General features: G+C 38.0%; 1 protein-coding gene across 1 annotated transcript in view; it reads left to right on the forward strand.

The window, feature by feature from the left end:
* The window catches only part of RB1 (RB transcriptional corepressor 1), a 170,860-nt gene extending 161,209 nt beyond the window's left edge, over positions 1-9,651 (forward strand). The window contains exons 24-27 of the mRNA XM_025364229.1: positions 1,097-1,127; positions 4,423-4,565; positions 5,074-5,123; positions 7,780-9,651. Coding sequence (XP_025220014.1) covers positions 1,097-1,127; positions 4,423-4,565; positions 5,074-5,123; positions 7,780-7,853 — 298 coding nt within the window. The 3' untranslated portion in view covers positions 7,854-9,651. The remainder of the gene's footprint in view (positions 1-1,096; positions 1,128-4,422; positions 4,566-5,073; positions 5,124-7,779) is intronic.
* Positions 9,652-16,534: the final 6,883 nt, after the last annotated feature.

The following is a 16,534-nucleotide window of genomic DNA, read 5'->3' on the forward strand; positions in this document are numbered from 1 at the left end:
TATTTAAGTAGTATGTACTCATTACAAAAATTTCACACTCTACAGAAAAATATGAAGTGAGAAATAATTGGCAATATGATACAAATGCTCTCATGTGCCTCTGTATCATCCTTTATTTATTTGGTGTTCTTGTAGTTGGATATCTGTGTACTGATACCTACTACTTGTTCTAAGCTGCTAAGATGCCACGTCATGTCTATTTAAGAAAATTTACATTGTTCCATGCCACTATATGAAAATGTATACTTAGGTAGTTTTCTTTAATAGTGATAATTAGTCCATATTATGGTGATAATGATGGCTACTTGCTGATCCTTAGTGAAATAAATTCTGTGTTGGTATTCTTTAGCAAGAAAGTCACATTCTGAACATCCTAACTAATAAATCATTGACCAGGCATTAGGAGAGCATCTTAACACTACCTAGTACATTTAGGTGTTCTGGTTAATCAAATATTATATGTAGAATGATGGCCACTTATCAAGGAATTAGAGGACAAAAAATTCTCTATATTCACTAGTTCCGTGTTCATGTTTTCAAATCTTTGTTGAGTCATGTCAGTCTAATGATGTTCTTCAGATTTATTATCAAGAACATAAATTATATGGTTCAAATAAAGACAGACTAATAAAGATTTCTGACTCCATATATGATATATGATAGCCTTTACTATATCAATATAGAGGCTAATTAGAATTCTGATTATTACTTAATATTGTAAGTTTTTTCCAAATATTACTTGAATTTTAAATGAGAAAATATGAAAGAAATTTGATAACTTACCCATTGATTTACGAAGAACTCAGTAGGGGTAAACTTGAAACTTTCCTTTGCCCTCCCTAAATATGGGCAATAGCAGAATATGTTCTTGCAGACTTATAACTTTTGCTGTAAAACTAAGAGACTAGGTGAGTATATGATTAAATGGGCACTGTTACAATAATTCCCAAATGAATATAGTTTGTGAGTAGTTCTAGGGTAGAGGTAACCTTTAATTTAGTATTCCTAATAGTTCAGAATGATGTATCTATGCTCGTCTCTGCAAAATTGTATATGATTTTTTATTACTAATTGGCATTTCATCTTAACTTGACAGAATCTTAGTATCAATTGGTGAATCATTTGGGGTGAGTATTTTCTTTCTATGAAATATAATAGTATGCATTGTAAGTATAAAAGAAATTAAAGCTTTCTATAATTCGAGTTTCTAAATGTAATTATTCAAACACCTCATCCAGGCATATTGCATATAAATTTATGAGATATATATATATATATCATACTCCTAATCTCAAATCATACTCCTAATTGGTGAACTTCAAAACTTTTCTAAATATTCATTTGAGATTATATAATACATATATACATTTGTGTATATACATACGTATATACGTGAGCTGTTTTTGCTCATAACACTTCTGTCACCAAATGTGTAAGATTTTTTTCTCACACAAATCTTCAACTCTCTGGTGTTCTACAATTCAATTCAATTCTGACACTAATTACTCAGAGTCAGCATCAGACTCCACAGGTTCAAGGCTCAGTCCCACAAAACTGGTCTCACTGCAGACACCAGTCACAAGCGTCAGGTCCCCAGGCTACACCACACTTCCTTCTGACTTGGATACAAAGTTGGGGGGTTCCAGTAGTGCCTCTTCCTTACAGGTTTGATCCATTGCCAGAACTACTCACAAAACTCTGGAAAATATTTTACTTACTATTATCAGTTCAGCGTAAAAGATACAAATGAACAGCCAGATGAAGAAGTATTATATAGGGTGAGGTCCAGAAGAGTCCCTAGCACAGGGGCTTCTGTCCCTGGGGAGTTGGGGTGCACCACCTTCCTAGCACTTAGACATGTTTACCAACTCCAAAGGTCTCCCAACCTTATTGTTCAGGGGTTTTTATAGGGGTTTCATTATGTAGGCATAATTGGTTAACTCAATCTCCAACCCCCTCCCATCCCTGGATAGAGGGTGGGGCTGAAAGTTCCAAGCTTCTGCTCAAGACCTGGTCTTTCTGGCAACCAGCTTCATCCTAAATTAGCTAGGTATGCACTAAGTATCACCTCATTAGAACAAAAGAGGGTCCCATTACCCTTATCACTCAGGAAATTCAAAGGGTTTTAGGAGCTCTGTTCCAGGAACCGGGGACAAAGAACAAATATCTCTCTATGATACCATGTATGTATGTACATAACCTCACAGGAATTTTATAAAACAGTTTTGAAATCCACTCATTATGAGTGTGATTTGAAATAAGATACTCCAAAATGTAAGCCCAATATCCAAATGTCACCAGCCTGTCCCTGCCTACTGGTCTCCTTCCATACATATGCACTTTTTGCTTATCCTTCCTCTCAGACTTCTCAGACTTCTAGGATATTCTTTTTCTGGTACACTGATTAGGAATTGTTTACATGAGATCCTGCCTCAATGAAAGTGGCAGGGCTTCATTCTAGGAGATCCAAGGGAAAGCTTTGCTTTGAAACATTTATTCTAGGCTGCAAATCTACAACACTAGTTGGCCTTCCATTAAAGTCACTAATTCAGCAGTCCCATATTCAGTATGCATTACTATTAATATGTTGCACCATCTCCACTCCCCTGAGAGCTTATATTTTCAATTTTTTTATTTTTATTTTTAGAGACAGTGTCTCCCTCTGTCACCTACTTACCGTAACCTCAAACTCCTCGACTCAAGCAGTCCTCTCACCTTAGCCTCCCAAGTTGCCAGGACTATAGGCATGCACCACCATGTCCAGCTAATTTTTTAATTTTTTGTAGAGACAGGGGCTTGCTATGTTGGCCAGATTGGTATTGAACTCCTGGCTTCCATGATCCCCTGTCTCAGCCTCCCAAAGAGCTGGGATTACAGATGTGAGCCACTGCGCCTGGCCAGAGAGCTTATATTCTTATAGGAATGCGAAGACTGCCTATATTATGTATTGCTACATAATACATTACCCCCAAACTTAGTGACTTAAAACAAACGTTTATTACCTCCATTTCTGTGGGTCAATAATCTAGGCATGACTTAGCTGGACCAGAGTTTCTCCAAAGTCTGTGATCAAGGTGTCAGCAGGGGCTGCAGTCATCTCAAGGCTCCACTAGAGGAGCATTCACTGGCAGACTTACTCAAACGGCTGTTGGCTGATCCTCGATGCCTGTTGGTTTGTTGCCCTTGGGCCCCTCCATAGTGCTACTTGCTACTCACAACATGGCAGCTTGCTTTGCCCAGAGCAGGGACTCTGAGGGAGGCAGGGAAATAAAGAGCAAGAGAGGGGTAGATGGGTCACAGTCTTATTGTAATCTAATTCTGGAAATGACAGCCCATTACTTTTGGTATATTATTTTGGTTAGAAGCAAGACAACAGTAGATCTAGCCCACACATGAGGGGAGGAGGATTACACAAGGAGGTGAATACCAGGAGGTGGGGTCATTGGGAGCCATCTGAGAGGCTGCCCACCACACTGCCTCAAGTAACTAGCGAGAGGTAAAAGTTTGTATGCCAAATGACTAAATGTTAAAATGTGCGTTACAAATAGTTCATGATGGGCTGCAGCTGTGAGGCTTTACAAAGGAGCTATGGGACCTTATAAGGACAGTTGGAGCTGGCTAGGTATCACATTGTGGTCTTCAAACATTTTTGCTTGCCATAACCTCTAAAATAATTGGGAAAAAGTTGAATGTACTTCCACATCTTAAAGCTGATAATTTAAAATATTATACATTTAATAGCAGCATGGGATTTAGTTTTTGTTAAATTGTATATGTGCTCCAGATAGATTTACCATCAAAACCTGTTTGAATTTAATATTGGGAGAATTCACTTATTTAATTTTTGGAAAATAAAGCATAATTGGCAAAGCTAATTCTCACTGTTGAATCTATCAGTCAAATCAGATATAATTTCTATCAGAAAGTCTATATGACTTGTCAACATAATACCCACAAAGTGAATAAAAAATTATTATTCGTTGAACACATCATCTCTTATCAAATTCTTGTGACCTTCCCTCTGGTTATGTAATAGCCTAAAAGAAAAAAAAAAATGACAAAAGCAAGTTTCCAGAAAGCTGTTCTGACTTGCCTACTTCTGAAAAGTAGTCCTGTATAGTGGGTCCTGAAAATGAGGAACCAGCACTTGCAGAGTAGGCAGTTGCTGGAGGAAGAATGTGAGCTGCATGGGAAAAGACAGGAGGATTTACAAAGAGTGGGTGTTTAATTGGGGAGGGAATTAGGTAGTTATTCTGATTTTTAGATATTTCATATATTTTATTTGGTCCAATGAAGCAGAAAATTAAAATGAAGTGATTACCTCTGCCTGATTTTTGACACACCTCAAACTATAACTTGAGGTTGCTAACTACAAAACACTGGCACTTAATGATTTAAAGTAAAGAATTATGTAATTTGTAGACTTCTGAGAAGTTCCAGAAAATAAATCAGATGGTGTGTAACAGCGACCGTGTGCTCAAAAGAAGTGCTGAAGGAAGCAACCCTCCTAAACCGCTGAAAAAACTACGCTTTGATATTGAAGGATCAGATGAAGCAGATGGAAGGTAGGAACTATTTTTGAATGTTTTCCAGTAGCTGAGATGGTCATCTGGGGAATCCAGAGTCTTAGCACTGCTCCTGACTTATACCACTTTCTTTCCTGCCAAGTTTATTTGGCAGCTGTGAGAATGACTCAAAATAATAGATATGAGGGTAGTGCAAAGTTAAAAACACCTTACGAATTGTGTACCAACAAGCAGTGAAGATAACTAATAAACCCTGATCTTTTTTACAAAGCTATTCATAAAATTTTGTTATTAACATTAAATTTAAAAATGTTTACTCTTTAAAAATATTAACCACTATGTTTTGTAAGAACCACTGAAAAAATATATAGCATCATAAATTTGTGACATTTATGTTTTAGATGGTTAGTTTTTAAGTTTTAAAATTAAAGGCTACTCACTAAAATAATAGCATTAAAATAAGGCATCGAAAGCGTCAGTTACTGGAAATTTGAGTTTTCCTTTTATAAATACACATGAAATGTTTTACATTTTTTTAAATCTGCAGTAAACATCTCCCAGGGGAGTCCAAATTTCAGCAGAAACTGGCAGAAATGAGTAAGTACTTATTTCACTATGTGTAAATGAAAGAAACAATTGTTTACACTGCAGGAAGTCTTTTCATTCTATAAAAGAATGTATAATCTCTTCCGTTGGCAGGTTTATTTATGCATTTAAAATATAATTCAATCAAGATTATATTATTTACCTACAAACATCTGTGGATTAAATGTATGATGCAAAGTGAAGGTCATTTTTACTCTTCCTGTGATCTTTCGTGCGGAAAGACTAAGAAGTGAAACATTGCTTGACCACATTCAACACAAATGGCTACAGTTACAAAATACGTTAGCAGAACTACAAAGAGGAACTACTTAGGAGTATTAGATATAGGGAAAGGCTTTATAAACCTAGCATATGTAAACATCATCACCCTTATTTAAGGAATAACCTTTGATTCTGCCATTATTAAACTTTCCTTAGTTGCAAATCTTAAAACAATTTCAAACAAAAGTTTCCATTACTGGAAATCAGAATTTTAATAAAGAACACTGTGTCATTTTTCAAGTTATACAGAGTGATATAATGTTAGGGTAAGTGGAATTCTATTCAAAACTACTCTGAGACTAGAAAAAAAATTAATCCAAGTATAGTAGATGGAAGGCACATCAGGAAAGAGAAAAATGTTGACTGACTACTACTGAGTTGTCTTCGGTAGCTATGGTAGTGAGTGTAACATTTCCCGGTATCTGCTGCCAGACCCATTGATAGGAAAAGGAACTGGGATTTTGAAAGAAGACAAATATTCAGGAGATAGGTGTTAAAACTATCGTTCCTAGGGCACAGGACACACTAATGAGAACAATACCAATTAAAATGAGAGGCTTTCTTTTAATACATCTTTGTAGATACTAACTTTGAAAATAAGATATTTAAAAGAATTTTTTTATGTATTATTTTTAAAGTGTAATTAAAAGGAACTAAAACAAAATCTTCTAGTTATAAACGAATCTCTTTTTGGATTTTATGTCAACTTCTATGTTCCTATTTTAACTTTTAAATAGTTGTGTCTTTTCCCCTCCGTACACGAAAATAGACAAGAGGCTTATAACCAAAATCAGGCCTTGAAGACATAAGGAAACATTTTGGAACCCACAAATATGCACTTAAAAAGGAGCTGAAAGCTGTAAAAACATGTATATTTTCTTAGAGAAGAGTTCAGTTGCTATAGTTAGTACATTTCCCAGTGACACACTTAGCTATGGTGGTGAGCTTCCTCTGCCAGGCCAAAGTTCAGGACCTTTGTACATCTACAAAATTGTGAAAAAGCAGCCAGAATTTTAACCCCTGAGGCTAAGGCATTTCTTTTTCTTTTTTTTTCTTTTTCTTTTTTTTTTTGAGATGGAGTCTCGAGAATGCTCTTCAGCTTTTCTTAAACAATTACATTTAGGAAAGATCATCATACAATGCTGGATTTCCCAGAATGAAAGGGCATTCCATTTTTCCAAATGTGCTTCTTTATAAAGAGCTCATGCCTACCTCTAAAATCAAGTTAAGAATTTTTAAGAAATTTAAAATAAGTATCCTGGCTTTGTCTTTATTGTAATTCATAACATGCTTTTAACATGGCCATGCCCTGGGTAGGCATGATGGCTCATGTCTATAATACCAGCACTATGGGAGGGCAAGGTGGGAGGACTGCTTGAGGCCAGGAGTTCAAGATGAGCCTGGGCAACATAGCAAGACCCCATCTTTACAAAAAAATCCAAAATTAGCCAGGCATGGTGGCATGTGCCTGTAGTCTCAGCTGCTGGAGAGGCCGAGGTAATAGGATTGCTTGAGCCCAGAAGGTCAAAGCTGTAGTGAGCTATGATCATGCTACTGCACTCCAGCTTGGGCAACAGAGCAAGACCCTGTCTCAAACAAAACAAAACAAAACAAAACAAAACAAAAACTCTATGCCCAGTTTAAATGAGCTATGATCTGATGTATTTGCAGTACCTGCAAGGCATCTCCAAACGTAAGGGAAACTATAGCTTTGTAAAGAATACCACTACTCACTCTGGCATATTCGGTCTGGGCCAGCTGAGTATTCTAGTCTGCTGAAGTATATGCCAAGCATCAACCACCTCATATCTAGAGTAGTGGCCTGCAAAATGGGGCATACCTGGAAGTATGCAAGATCATCTTTTGGGGTACATAAAATAGAAGTTCTATTTATCTCATTTTAATGTTTGCTTGGGGTATGTGTTTTATAATTTGTACACGCATACATATTTTTGTGGTACAGGCTTGGAAAAAAATTTACTCACAGGGATATATGATTTTTAAAGATTTGAAGACCACTGCTTTTTTGGGGGGGGGAGTTTTTTTAAATTGATATATCATAGTTATACATATTTTAGGGGTACATGTGATGTTTTGATACATGTACACAATGTGTAATGATCAAATCAGGGTTATTGGGATATGTATCACCTCAAACATTTATCTTTTCTTTGCATTGGGAACATTACAATTCTAGCTATTTTGAAATATGCGACAAATTATTGTTTAACTCCCTACAGTACTGTCAAATACTAGAATGAAGACCACTGCTTTTTGCAAGGTCCTGAGCGCCATCAGTTTGACATTAGCATCATATGTATGGCAGCCACTTGCCAGCTTACCCAGTACCACCAATGCTGTTAACAGTTCTTCGTCCTTTTTCCAGCTTCCACTCGAACACGAATGCAAAAGCAGAAAATGAATGATAGCATGGGTACCTCAAACAAGGAAGAGAAATGAGGATCTCAGGACCTTGGTGGACACCGTGTACACCTCTGGATTCATTGTCTTTGACAGATATGACTGTGTAACTTTCCCAGGTTCTGTTTATGGCCACATTTAATATCTTCAGTTCTTTTTGTGGATATAAAGTGTGCAGATGCAATTGTTTGGGTGATTCCTAAGCCACTTGAAATGTTAGTCATTGTTATTTATACAAGATTGAAAAATCTTGTGTAAATCCTGCCATTTAAAAAATTGTAGCAGATTGTTTCCACTTCCAAAGTAAAATTGCTGTGCTTTATGGATAGTAAGAATGGCCCTAGAGTGGGAGTCCTGATAACCCATGCCTGTCTGACTACTTTGCCTTCTTTTGTAGCGTATATGTGATGTTTGCTCTTGTTTTTATTAATTTATATGTATATTGTTTTAATTTAACATGAACACCCTTAGCAAATGTGTCTATCTTCCAAATGCAATTTGATTAACTGCTCATTCACCCAAATTATCCTGAACCCTTCTGCAAAAATTGATATTATTAGAAATTAGAAAAAAATTACTAATTTTACACATTAGATTTTATTTTACTATTGGAATCTGATATACTGTGTGCTTGTTTTATAAATTTTTGCTTTTAATTAAATAAAAGCTGGAAGCAAAGTATAAACACATGATACTATCATACTACTGACACAGATTTCATACCTCAGAACTTAAAAGAACTTACTGATTATTTTCTTCATCCAACTTATGTTTTTAAATGAGGATTATTGATAGTACTCTTGGTTTTTATACCATTCAGATCACTGAATTTATAAAGTACTCATCTAGTACTTGAAAAAGTAAAGTGCTCTACCAGATCTTAGATATAGAGGACCCTAACACAGTATATCCCAAGTGCACTTTCTAACGTTTCTGGGTCCTGAAGAATTAAGACACAAATTAATTTTACTCCATAAACAGACTGTTAACTATAGGAGCCTTAATTTTTTTTTCATAGAGATTTGTCTAATTGCATCTCAAAATTATTCTGTCCTCCTCAATTTGGGAAGGTTTGTGTTTTCTGTGGAATGGTACATGTCTTCCATGTATCTTTTGAACTGGCAATTGTCTATCTTTTATTTTTTTAAGTCAGTATGGTCGAACACTGGCATGTTCAAAGCCACATTATTTCTAGTCCAAAATTACAAGTAATCAAGGGTCATTATGGGTTAGGCATTAATGTTTCTATCTGATTTTGTGCGAAAGCTTCAAATTAAAACAGCTGCATTAGAAAAAGAGGCGCTTCTCCCCTCCCTACACCTAAAGGTGTATTTAAACTATCTTGTGTGATTAACTTATTTAGAGATGCTGTAATTTAAAATAGGTAGCTTCAGCTAGCTTTTAGGAAAATTACTTTGTCTAACTCAGAATTATTTTTAAAAAGAAATCTGGTCTTGTTAGAAAACAAAATTTTATTTTATGCTCAATTAAGTTTCAAACTTACTATTTTGACAGTTATTTTGATAACAATGGCACTAGAAAACTTTACTCCCTTTCATCATTAATTTCTGCATGAATATCATACAAATCAGTTAGTTTTTAGGTCAAGGGCTTACTATTTCTGGGTCTTTTGCTTCTAAGTTCACATTAGAATTAGTGCCAGAATTTTAGGAACTTCAGAGATCGTGTACTGAGATTTCTTAAATAATGCTTCAGATATTATTGCTTTATTGCTTTTTTGTATTGGTTAAAACTATACATTTAAAATTGCTATGTTACTATTTTCTACAATTAATAGTTTGTCTATTTTAAAATAAATTAGTTGTTAAGAGTCTTATTGGTCTGATGTTGTGTTCTTTGTATGAAGTACACTAGCGTTCTCCTCTCTATCTAGGAGAAGATAGATAGAAGATAACTCTCCTAGTATCTCATCCATTCTCAGCCTTTAAAGGGCTCTATATGCTAGAGATTTCCAAATTTATTTCTTCAGCCCTGATCTTTTCACAGAGGACAAGGCTCTTATAGCCAACAGAACTCTTGATTCTACTCCCCTCTACCCAATGTCTCAAAATATAAACTAAAATCAAACAAAAGTCTTTTTTTTCTACCCTGGTCGTTCTCCATTTCACGTATCAAGTCAACAACTTAGGAACCATCTGTTAATTCTTGTCTGAACCACTGCTGAAGACTTGTAACTAGTCTCCCTGTTCCCTTTCTTTCTTGTCAAACTCCATAAAGAACAAAAATGATTGTTTAAAAATATAAATTGATTCACATTGCTCCTCTACTTGAAGTACTTACCAGGAATTATAAAGCCCCTACTGACTTCCCATCCTCATCTTGTAGAATTTTCTCCTTGTCACTGTGCTTTAGCCACACTGAACCTTTTTCTTTAAAATACCAAGCCTATTCTTACCTTAGGCTTTTATATTTCTTCCTTCTTCTGCCTAGAATGCTCTTTTCCCACAATTTTGCAAGCCAGTTCCTTTCTGTCTTTCAGAACTCAGCTCAGAGGGCTTCCTTGACCACCAAGCTAAAATCATCACTTTGTGTTGTATCATTGTCCTTCAAAAGTGCAACAGCATCCATCTATCACTATTTCCCACCATCTGAAATTGCCTTTCTTGTTACCTGTCTCCCCATTCCTAGCCACTCCCCACCCCAGATTGTAGCCATGAGCCTAGCTATTCTTTTTTTTTTTTTTTTCCTGAGATGGAGTCTTGCTTTGTCACCCAGGCAGGCTGCAGTGCAGTGGTGCGGTCTCCACTCACTGCAAGCTCCACCTCCCGGGTTCATGCCATTCTTCTGCCTCAGCCTCCCGAGTAACTGGCACTACAGGCACCTGCCACTATGCCCGGCTAATTTTTTGTATTTTTGGTAGAGCTGGGGTTTCACTGTATTAGCCAGGATGGTCTCCATCTCCTGACCTCGTGATCTGCCCGCCTCGGCCTCCCAGAATGCTGTGATTACAGGTGTGAGTCACTGCGCCCGGCCTAGCTATTCTTATTGACCACTTTAGATCTAGTACCTAGAAAGTCCATCTGTAGAGGAAAAAACAGAATATATGTTTTCCATATTTTTCCAAGTATGTGAAAACAAACAACACTCTCTTCCTCTTTTAAAATGCCATGTACTAGTATCTACCGTATTCCAGGCACAGCTGTAAATGCTAGAGCTGTAACAATGAATAAATAAAACTAAAATCCCCATCCTTGCAGAACTGACTTTCTAGTTTCAGGCAAAGAGAGCAAACGAATGAATAAATGAGGAATACATAGTATGTGAGATTGTATTAAAGACTGTGGAGAAAAACAAAGCAAAGAGAAGGGCAAGGAAGGCTGGTAGGGAAAGGAGTTTTAAAATTTAAAAGAGAGTGGTCAGGGAAAGACTTGAGTGATATTTGGGCAAAGATCTGAAGGAGACAAGAGAGTGAGCCAGACACAAACAGGAGTCAAACATTCCACGGAGAGAGGGAGGAGTATGTCTGGTATGTCTGAAGAACAACTAGGAGGTCATAGTAAAATGGGCCTCAAGTATCTCTCTTCGTCTAATGCAAAGTATAAAAGGCCTTTGTGTATATTACAAGTCTATAATCCTTTATCTGTAGTTCCAAAATTGAGAAAGCTTTAAAAGCCAAGTGATTCTGTGTGTTTTATGCCAAAAGTCATGTGGCATCAGAACCATATGTAAACTGGCACAGAGCTATTTATAATCTTTATCATACTTGGAATATTCTCTTGGAATACTCACTGCAGAAATATTAATATGTTTGATTGGGAGCTAACCCAGACCCGCCTTAGGTGTTATGTATTATTTGGCATATGTACCATATTATCATTCTAAACTCCCTCAAAATTATGAAACCCATCTGGCACCAAGGGTTTCAGACAAGGGATTATCTTAAATGTATATGATTTCTCAAAAACATGGCAGATGAAATTCTTTCCTTCTGGAACAGTGACACGTTTGTTCCTGAAGGAAGAAAGGCAAAGTGTGCGGAGCAGGAAAAGCAGCAAGCATATTTCAGTAGGCTGTATTTATATTGGGCAGGGATCTTAAATGAAATGCAGTCTCTTAGGTCACATCAAAATCCAGCAGCCTAAATTACACTAAAAAATTTTGTCTGCATGGCAGAGAATTGTTCACTTCTAGAGATGAATTTAGTATTCCAATGAATAAATACTATAATACAAGGGGCAAATTCAAATTAATATATTTACTTTTTTTTTTTTTGAGATGGAGTCTCACTCTTGTTGCCCAGGCTGGAGTGCAGTGGCACGATCTTGGCTTACTGCAACCTCTACCTCCCGGGCTCAAGCGATTCTCCTGCCTCAGCCTCCCGAATAGCTGGAATTACAGGAGCGCACGACCACACCCGACTATTTTTTTGTATTTTCAGTAGAGACTGGGTTTCGTCATGCTGAGCAGGCTGGTCTCAAACTCCTGACCTCAGGTGATCCGCCCGCTATGGCCTCCCAAAGTGTTGGGATTACAGGCGTGAACCACCGCACCCAGCCTATTTACTTTTTCATTACAGCTTTCTAAAGGTACAAATGGCTGGGAGGAAACTAGTTATACTATTTCTATTATCATCTGGATGATTTCATAGAAACTTGCTTTTAGAAGTATATTTTTGTTCCTCATTTTAGGGCCAATATAGTATACACAGCATAGGTAAAGTTTCAGTAGAGTTTTCCTTTGGACTAAATAGATATTTTACAGGACAACTCAAACCTTGTCTCCAGAAATATTAAATTTCTACCATAGGTGTAGCTTCTTAAATAGAAATATATTATGGTAGCACTGTATAATGTCTACATGAGATTAAAACAAGCTCTTTTAATACACAGTAAGCATAGTCATCCATTCTCAATACTTTTTTGTGTGTCCATTATCTTGGGACTATATATATTAGTACTGACATATGACAATTGTCATCTTAAATAATGACAATATGAAAGGTTAAATTTATTACACAGACCAACCTCAGTTACTTCCTAAATACAAAATGTTCTTTTTAACTGAATTTACTGAGAAAATTGGTAAGCTTTGTATTTCTATGTGTTTTGACAAAGGTTGAATTAAAAACAACAGTAAGATTTGATCTTTTCCTTTCTCTTCACGATTCTCCCAACTCTGTTGATGTAATAAAGGGGGGGTGCATAATAAGATAGTTAAGATTATAGTTAAGATAGTTAAGATTGTAATTGCCTCTTTTCATTATTCCTGGTTAAGAATCCAGCCTCTAAATAAAACTCTCCATGTTAAGGTCCAGAATGACTGGCAATTTACATGAATTATAGCCTGAAGAACATACTGAACATTCTTAACCTTTGTTTTTTAAAACGAATTCCATGGCATCTTCACAAACCTCTACCAGCAGATGAGGGCACTTCTTCATTCCTATAAAATCTTAACCTTTCTCTGTGTAAATTAGTGGACAATTATTTTAGAAGCACTAAAACATTGACTTCCTTGTGTGAGCAAGAGAGGAAACAAAACTTTTGGGAAAATCTAAGATAAACTTGTGCAAAAAGAAAAGAATCCATTAATTTCTAAAGTAGTGTCCTTATGAAAATGTACCTTTTCTCTCACATATCACTAAGGTTCTTCAAACACTCATCTGTTAGAAGGAAAATTTTAAAAGGGGATCTTTTTCCTTCCCATAGGAGTGTCAATGGCAAGCCTATCCTCAAAGACCAGAAAGAAAGCATGTTTTTTCAGATAGATGTACCCACACCCAGGACTCATCTGTCATCTCTCAGATCTAAAACTAGCTCTTCTTTGTTGTTTGGTGTCAGAAGTTTTAAGGGCTAAACCACTAATTCCCATTCTTGGCTGAACATCAAATTACGTGTGGAGCTTTTAAAATGTACTGAATTTGGGCAGGGCGTGGTGGCTCATGGCTGTAATCCCAGCACTTTGAGATGCCAGGGTGGATGGATCACCTGAGGTCAGGAATTCGAGACCAGCCTGACCAGTATGGTGAAACCCTGTCTCTACTAAAGATACAAAAATTAGCTGGGCATGGTGGCGTGTGCCTGTAGTCTCAGCTACTTGGGAGGCTGAGACAAGAGAATCGCTTGAACCTGGGAGGCAGAGGTTGCAGTGAGCCGATATCACACCACTGCATTCCAGCCTGGGTGACAGAGCGAGACTTGGTCTCAAAAAAAAAAAAAAAAAAAAAAAAGTACTTAATTTGGGCCAGGCATGGTGGTTCATGCCTGTAATCCCAGAAATTTGGGAGGCTGGGGTGGGTGGATTGTGTGAATCCAGGAGTTCAAGACCAGCCTGGGCAACATGGTGAAACCCTGTCTTAAAAAAAAAAAAAAAAATTAGCCGAGCTTGGTGGCATGTGCCTGTAGTTCCAGCCACTTGGGAGGCTGAGGTAGGAGAATTACCTGAGCCTGGGAGATAGAGGTTGCAGTGAGCCAAGATCACACCACTGCACTCCAGCCTGGGTGACAGAGCAAGACCTTGTCTCAAAAAATAAAAATAAAAAAATGTATATATAATACACACACACACACATGTATATATATAAAACACATACACACACAGTGAATTAGAATCCTCGAATCTATATCCTGTGAAAGTCCCACAGATTGGCCAGGCGTGATAACAGTCCTTTATCACCTATGTCTTTTGCAAATATTTTCTCCCAGTTTGTGGCTTGTCTTTTCATTCTCTTCGTTGGGTCACATCACTTGAGGTCAGGAGATCGAGACCAGCCTGGCTAACACAGTGAAACCCTGTCTCTACTAAAAATACAAAAATTAGCCGGGCGTGGTGGCACATGCCTGTAGTCCCAGCTAGTTGGGAGGCTGGGGCAGGAGAATTGCTTGAACCCGGGAGGCAGAGGTCGCAGCGAGCCGAGATCGCGCCACTGAACTCCAGCCTGCTGAGCGACAGAGCAACACTCTGTCTTCTGTCTTTAAAAAAAAAAAATCCATAGATTATTCTGTTGTGTGCAGAGACAAGACACATGCAAACCTACACAAAACAAAGCTTAGGGAGCAAAATAGGATAAGAGTCCAGAGTAACAACCTATACTCTGGCAGTATGCCTACTGACCCATGGTGGAGTGTGTAAAGGGTAGTCCATTTTTCAGCCCCAGGTAAACTCATCTGTTCCCCTTTGAGTGTTCCAATTTTTATATGAAACGAGTTCACAAAAGAAAAAGGCACTGAGGAGCTTGAGAAGACCCTGTCAGAAATAAGAAAAAGGAAGACACTGTGAAGCTATAAAAGCCTAGTCAGCTATAGCTAGCACAGGAAGGTGAGGGAAAGCGACCAAAGAAACAAAGACTGTGGTTGTCTAATGGCCAGAATGGATGCTATAGGTACTTGCCATGTTTGCATGTTTTTTTGTTGGATAAAATAACAAACTTAGCAAAAAATGAAAACAAATGGTATAATGCTACTTTTAAAATAACAACAGAATAAAACTATATAGTTTTAAAAACAGGATTCTGATTTAGATCTAGAGACACTCAGACTCTTTGCCTCTACCAGATAAAGTCTGAAGAAAATGGTTAAGCAATTTGTTAAAGAGAAACTCTGTCCATTTACTGTTGCTATAACAGAATAACTGAGGCTGGGTTAATTCGTAAATTGGAGGAGTGTATTTGGCTCATGGTTCTGATGACTGGAAGCTTCAAGATTGGGCAGCTGCATCTGCTGAGGACCTCGGGCTGCTTCAAGTCATGGTGGAAAGTCAAAGTGGGGCAGACGTGCACAAAGAGATCATGTGGTGAGAAACCAAGGTCGTTGAAATCCCCTTTTTTTAAGACAGAGTCTCATTCTGTCACCGGGCTAGAGTGCAGTGGTGCCAATCTCAGCTACACTGCAATCTCCACCTCCCAGGTTCAAGTGATTCTCCTGCCTCAGCCTCCTGAGTAGCTGGGATTATAGGTGCCTGCCACTACGCCTGGCTAATTTTTTGTATTTTTTTTTTTTTTTTTGAGATGGAGTCTCCCTCTGTTGCCCAGGCTGGAGTGCAGTGGCACAATCTCGTCTCACTGCAAGCTCCGCCTCCCGGGTTCAGGCCATTCTCCTGCCTCGGCCTCCTGAGTAGCTGGGACTACAGGCGCCTGCAACCATACCCGGCTAATTTTTTGTAGTTTTAGTAGAGATGGGGTTTCACCATGTTAGCCAGGACTGTCTCGATCTCCTGACCTCGTGATCCGCCCGCCTCGGCCTCCCAAAGTGCTGGGGTTACAGGCTTGAGCCACCGCGCCTGGTCAATTTTTTGTATTTTTAATAGAGACGAGGATTCACCATGTTGGCCAGGCTGGTCTTGAACTCCTGACCTCGTGATTCACCCGCCCTGGCTTCCCAAAGTGCTGGGATTACAGGTGTGAGCCACTGCGCCCAGCCTGAAATCCCTTTTATAACAACTCAGTCTTGGGAACTAATTCAGTCCCAAGAGAACCAGAACCCACTCTTGCTGGAGGGCATTAATCTGTTCACAGGGGATCTGCCCCCAGGACCCACACACTTCCCACTAGGCCCTACCTCCCAACACCACCGCGGTGGGGATCAAATTTCAATATGAGTTTTGGCAAAGGACAAACCACATCCAAATCATAACAGAAATAATGGATTCAAAATGTGACCCAAAGAAGAGAATGAAAAGACAAGCCACAAACTGGGAGAAAATATTTGCAAAAGACATATCTGATAAAGGACTGTTGTTACCCAAAATATACAATGAACTCA

The sequence above is a fragment of the Theropithecus gelada genome, chromosome 17 (assembly GCF_003255815.1).
Source record: "Theropithecus gelada isolate Dixy chromosome 17, Tgel_1.0, whole genome shotgun sequence".
NCBI lineage: Eukaryota > Metazoa > Chordata > Mammalia > Primates > Cercopithecidae > Theropithecus > Theropithecus gelada.